This window comes from Hevea brasiliensis, chromosome 1 (genome assembly GCF_030052815.1).
Source record: "Hevea brasiliensis isolate MT/VB/25A 57/8 chromosome 1, ASM3005281v1, whole genome shotgun sequence".
In the NCBI taxonomy this organism is placed as follows: Eukaryota; Viridiplantae; Streptophyta; class Magnoliopsida; order Malpighiales; family Euphorbiaceae; genus Hevea; species Hevea brasiliensis.
In genome coordinates, this window is record NC_079493.1 from 92,927,898 (window position 1) to 92,934,124 (window position 6,227).

At 34.2% G+C, this 6,227-nt stretch overlaps 1 protein-coding gene across 2 annotated transcripts; it reads left to right on the forward strand.

Annotated features, from left to right (window-relative positions):
- The first annotated feature begins 204 nt into the window (after window positions 1–204).
- On the forward strand, window positions 205–5,639 carry LOC110638070 (protein ROOT HAIR SPECIFIC 17). 2 transcript variants are annotated; one of them, XM_058145980.1, is made up of 10 exons: window positions 205–551; window positions 705–770; window positions 910–1,000; window positions 1,502–1,578; window positions 2,152–2,240; window positions 2,328–2,511; window positions 3,306–3,487; window positions 3,780–3,882; window positions 3,982–4,313; window positions 4,701–5,639. In XM_058145980.1, the coding sequence occupies exons 1-10, from the start codon at window positions 363–365 to the stop codon at window positions 5,146–5,148; spliced, it is 1,761 nt and encodes a 586-aa protein (XP_058001963.1). In that variant the 5' UTR covers window positions 205–362; the 3' UTR covers window positions 5,149–5,639. The 2 variants fall into 2 exon arrangements, with proteins under 2 accessions (XP_058001963.1, XP_021644174.2); XM_021788482.2 differs by lacking the exon at window positions 705–770.
- Window positions 5,640–6,227: the final 588 nt, after the last annotated feature.

The following is a 6,227-nucleotide window of genomic DNA, read 5'->3' on the forward strand; positions in this document are numbered from 1 at the left end:
CCTTTCCCACTCATTAATGACTTAGGATAAGAATAACAAACAAACATAATAATCTTCTAGATAGTTAAGTGATATGATCTTAGAAACAGTTTCCGTTTGTCGCGACACGTGTTTAAATCATAGAGCGTTGAATCACTGGATTGAGTCAGAGCAAGTCACACGGAAACAAACAAATCGCCAAAATATAATGCTCTCATATGGATATTCATTTGTTTATATCCTTCCTCTTATACTTGCGACAACAGCTTCGACTCAGAGGCACCGTCTCTTCCCTTCTCTGTCTCTGATCAAATGCTTGTCCCTCAAAACATTCATCAACAGTAAGAGAACAAATAACACCTTCTTCTTCATCTTCTCGTACAATGAAGAACAAGAAGAGAGATAACAGCCACAGCTTCACAGCTGGCGTCTATCGGATTTTCCTCGTCATGCTGCGGCGCCACCACTTGTTTCATCTCCTCTACGCCTTTTCATGTTGCCTCATCCTCCTCTTCGTTGCTTTCTCACTCTTCTTCTCCCCTCCTCCTGTCGCCAACCACCACCATTCAATGGTAGTATTCTTTCCTTATTATGAGCTGTTCCATGTGTTACGGTCTTGACTTTACTGCCTTTTCTTTTCCGACATTAAACGAGCTTCGTGTATACGTTTCGCTACATTGAATTCATTCTCACGATTTTTCTCTTTTTTTTTTTTTTGAGATTAGTCTAAAAATTCAGTCATAGACACAGTAAACTCGACTTCGGATACGAAGACGGCGTTTCGTGTTGCGGTACCGATATGAACTTGATTAAGTTTGATATATTTTGTGTATTTGTTGTTTGGTGTGATTTGATATTTTGATTTTTGTTTATATATTAGTATTTGGATGATTGCGTGATCAGCCATTTTTTTTATGTTGGATTGTTCAGGAAAATGAAGAGAGCATAGGGCATGATTTCTGGAGCTCGAGATTATCGAAGTTCTACTATGGTTGCAGTAACGCCAGCGGCAGCTTTCAAAGTAAAGTATCGAAATCTAATCTTTTGATTTTGAAAAATCAATAATGTATTGATATTTATTGGAGGTTTTTAATTTGATGCTGAAATCATTTTATATTTATACAATGGAACTCACCTTTTAGCTGATTATTCAACTTTCTGTTTCTGGCATTTTTTTTCATGGAAAACTTTTTAAATAATAATGACAGTAATAATAAATAAGGGAGAGAGAACTATGGCCTAGCAGATTTTGTCTGATTTTAAATGGTTTTGTCATTTGATTCTCATTTAAGTTCCATTCTCGATATGAAGCCTAAGAATTTTTAATTTTATATTTGATGTATTTGGGTACTGGGAATAAATTTGGAGAATATATTGGGGATTCATTGAAGTGGTTTTATTTTATTCGATCAATTTCTTGGTTTTGCCCCTGTTTGGTGACAAGGAGCAGCCAAAATTGCTTCTGTTATTATTGTCAGACGATTAGACTTACTTAATGGAGATGTGTGGTTGTATGTTATAGCTGCTGACGTAAAAACGAATCACAATCGGTACTTGTTGATTGCTACCAGTGGAGGTTTAAATCAACAGAGAACAGGGGTGAGTCTTTCTAAACTTATCTATTCCTGAGCAACTCAAGTGCCAATTGTCTGTTGATTAATTTGAGTTATACTGGCAGCGTCACATAAAGTTAACATTCAACACGGGTCATTTTTTTGTATAATTTCCTATGTAAATTCACTGAAGATCATATATGAAACTTAATATTTGTGGTGTTTGTTGTAAGGATGGAGTTGAGCTTGCACCTTTTGTCATGTCACTTTTCCCTTGATTATAGATTTATTACATCTGGAAAAAATAATCGACAGTATTGATGTCTTTTCTTTATTTGTATTGGGGATGCAACACGATTTACCCTTTTATTTTGTTCCGTTGTGTGGATAAACAATAGTGGGATAATTTGTGATATTATTGATAGACCAACTTGGTCAGAAGCCCAGTTCACTGTATATGAATGTGAATATGATATTAGGCATCATATCCAAGTTCTATGGCTTTTATGGGTAACCATGATTCACTTTTCAATGGATAATTCACTTTAAATGTTGCCATTATAATGGATTTTTTGCTCAATTAGTTTTTGATACTGAATTTTCTATATCATGGCCACAGATAACAGATGCTGTTGTTGCAGCTTATATTTTGAATGCTACTCTTGTTGTTCCAAAGCTGGATGAGAAATCGTTCTGGAAAGATACTAGGTATACTTTTTTATTCACTTCCTAGTTACCATTTCAAAGTTTACTTGCTTTCCTGTGTATTCATATGTGATTTGCTGTTTGATGCAGTAATTTCTCTGAAATCTTTGATGTTGACTGGTTCATTTCATTCCTCTCAAAAGATGTTAAAATCATTAAACAGCTCCCAATGAAGTTAGGGAAAGTTGTGACTCCTTATTACATGCGCGTTCCAAGGAAGTGCACTCCAAAATGCTATGAGAATCGTGTTTTACCTATTTTTAATAAGAAACATGTAAGTGCTGCATTTCTTTTCTTTTCTTTTTGACGTACACCAGTTTCTAATAAAACTGCCAAAATATATTTTTATAAAGTAGTTTTTAAGTTGTTTCACTGAATTCTGGGGTTTGAATTTTTGTTTTCACTCTACAGTTTTATTGTGAAAATGTTGCCAGGTCGTTTTTGTTCAGATCAATGAACAGAATTTGATTTCACACACTCTTCTTCTTATGTTTTTTTTTTTCCTCATGCAATGTACAGGATCATGCACATATATTAGAGGCTGTAATACCTATATTAGCAATAAATACTGGTGTAATTGGTGTTCCAAAATGACAAGCAATGTTTACACATTCAAGTGAAGTTGTGTTGATGTGTAGTTCTAAATGAATATTCTAAGTTTGAATTCCAGAAAGCTAGCATTGGTAATTCTCTCTGGTTTTCCAGCTGAATTTTGTGAAGACATCTAAATTGGAAATTTCTTCAAAGAAGAAAATGACAAGAATCAAAGAAATAGGAAAGAACCAAGCAGTCAATAAGATTAGAAAACCCAGAATTTTATAATGTGCATAAGTGGATGTGTATTCAGAAAGTGTCCCGGAAACTGTTGAATATTTATTTATCTTTTAAAATTTTTCAATTTTTGAAGCATTTGGGTTTATTTATTGTTATGCAGCATTTTCAGACTATTCTTGAGACTATTCTCATGAACAAGAATGATGAGTTATTGAGCTTTAATGCTATTTGGGTTCAATTACCCTTCATGTTTATTATAGAACTGAATTTTGTGACAATTGGCTTGTTTTGTAGGCTATTCAGCTTGGGAAATTTGATTACAGGCTATCAAATAGGCTTGATATGGATTTACAAAAGCTGAGGTGCAGAGTCAACTACCATGCTTTAAAATTTACTGATTCTATTCTTGAAATGGGTAAAAAGTTGGTTGAGAGAATGAGAATGAAATGCAATCACTTTATTGCCTTGCACTTGAGGTAAGGTCCTTGGAATACTATATATATATATATATATTTGAAATTTGTAGTAATTTAACTATGTTAAACCTTCTTGTTTTAGTTGTCAAATTTAGTCAAGTCTTTGTCATGTTCCATTGAAGTCTAAGATGGCGTATAATGTATTTTTTGAGAACATTATTTTATTAATGCATGTGAAATGAGATTTTGATTTTTAATTGCACTGAAGAGGTTTTGACCTATGATTGGTGAGTTTAGGATTTTAATAAGAGTAGAGGAACTCACAAATGTAGTTTATCATATTATTTTTTAGGTTTGAAGCTGATATGCTTGCTTTCTCTGGATGTTATTATGGTGGTGGAGAAAAAGAAAAGATAGAACTTGGTGCAATTCGGAAGAGGTGGTTAAGTTTACATGTAAGGCCTCACCATCTTCCCAGAATGTATTATTTATCCTTAACAGTACAACCCAAGACTGAGTTGCACATTTATCTATTAATTTTCTGTTGAATGCAGCAAAAGAACCCTGAGAAAGTGCAGAGGCAAGGAAGATGCCCGTTAACACCAGAGGAAGTTGGTCTTATGCTGCGAGCATTGGGTTTCGGAAGCGACATTCACATATATGTGGCATCAGGTGAAGTATATGGTGGTGAAGAGACTTTAATACCCCTCAAGGCTCTGTTTCCCAATTTTCATTCAAAAGAAACTTTAGCTAGCAAGGAAGAGTTGGCACCATTTTCTTTATTTTCTTCTCGCATGGCTGCACTAGACTTCATTGTTTGTGATGAAAGTGATGTATTTGTCACCAACAACAATGGCAACATGGCTAGAATGTTAGCTGGACGAAGGTAAGCTACTCATTTCTTTAACAGTAGATTGTCAAACAATGTCAATGACCTTGATTTATAATTTCAGAATAATTTTTCAAAGGATAAATTTTTAAATTTCCTCTTATTGTTTATGGGTTATTGACCAAGTGGTTCAAATAACTAGCTTTTTAGCACAGCAACTTTCAAGGCTTAAAGAGAAGTGCATAGCTTGCTTTGTGTATTGTATTTCATTGCTTAGAATTAGATTCTGTTCATCTGAAACTCTGTGCAGATGCTTCTTTGTAGCATTCATCAGAAACCGTTCATCCTTAAAGTCTCTATCAGATTACTTTAATCTTGTTGTATGACTATGTCGTTGGCAACCCTTTTTATTCACCAACTAATTTAGTTATTTGTCTATCTCAGGAGATATTTTGGACACAAGCCAACAATTAAGCCAAATGCTAAAAAACTTTACAGATTGTTCTTGAACCGACATAACATGACATGGGAAGAGTTTGCCTCCAAGGTTCGTACTCATCAAATTGGCTTCATGGGAGGGCCAAATGAGGTGAAACCTGGCAGGGGTGAGTTTCATGAAAACCCATCATCCTGCATATGCGAGGATTCTGAAGCAAAGGCTGGGGAATATCCAACTCCTCATAGTTACATGCATGAGGGCCAGGGAGAGAATAACAAAAAGAATGTTGCTAGCTATGTTTCTGATGAGCTCTTAACTGTGGACGACCACGACCAGGATTGGTCAGATATGGATTATGTGAACGGAATTGGTGCTCAAAGAAAGGAAGGCTTGTATAAAAATACCTTGATTGGGACAGATCAACCAGAATTGGAGGTGTTATTCGCTGACTGAGAATTGCGACTGCTTTTTCATTTATAGGAGCTGGTGTTCTCGGCCTAACCAAATTTTCATCAGATTCTTTGGACCTTGATTTCGCCTCTTTCATATTTGCTTCGAATGTTAGCATTTTATCTTGCACGGAAGTGAAAAGCAGCACTTTTATTTTTTATTTTTTTGGTATATAGAAAACGCATTGTATACAGAGGACTAGGCAACTAAGCCTGTTTCAGTTTCCAATATTTCTGTAAATGAGGGACTGGCTGCTGCATGAGTTCTTAAAGCCATTAAAATTTGTAGCTGAATAATTTTCTTTGTTTCAAGATGGGAGAACAGGAGCATAAAAACTTGGAGAAGGCATTGCAGTGTTTTTGTTTTGTTTCCATTTTCATTTGCGTTCCCCTTTGCTAGAAAAGAATTAGCCCCATAACATTGTAGGAAGCTTGTACATTGTATATAGCATTTGAAGGCGAAGTAATATTATAAAGCAATTTTCTTTTGCTGCAGACTTTTGTTGTTGAATAAGTATTCATTCTCATTCTTTCTCTGAATGCCTATTTCGGTTCTGGAATAATAGTGTGGAAAAGAATAATCTATTTTTGACTTTTTTGTTCTTCATTGGTATGTAGAAACTAGAATTTTTATGGCAAAGTTTTGAGTGATGGAAGGTTGTTTAGTGCCTATTTGGCATTGTGGTTTAAAAGTCAAAATTATTTTTCAAGAAAAAAAATGATTTGAGATACTATTAAAAAATGCATATTCAAAAATGTCATTTTATTGTTCAAAAATGTTATTGTATTATTTAGTGCTCTAATTACTATTTAACAAATTAAATTTTAAATTTTTAATACTCTTTGACTAATAAATTCAAAAAGTTTTTTTTTATTATTTTTTTTTGTAATAGCAGTTTCAACGACAATGTTAAGTAGATCCTTACTCTTAGCTTTGACAAGTTGCACCATTCTAATGTCGAGAGAAATGCCAGATCAATCAACTCCATCTCTCTTGGGATGTTGACAGGGATCTTTGAAGGTAAATTACATCATACATTCCTAAACTTTAAATATTTTTTCATTTTTATCCTTCAACTTCAA

Coding starts and splice junctions, on each gene's coding strand:
- LOC110638070 (XM_058145980.1), top strand. CDS start 363: ATGAAGAACAAGAAGAGAGATAACAGCCACAGCTTCACAGCTGGCGTC. Junction 1,579..2,151: donor TAAATCAACAGAGAACAGGG/GTGAGTCTTTCT, acceptor TCATGGCCACAG/ATAACAGATGCTGTTGTTGC. Junction 2,512..3,305: donor CTATTTTTAATAAGAAACAT/GTAAGTGCTGCA, acceptor CTTGTTTTGTAG/GCTATTCAGCTTGGGAAATT.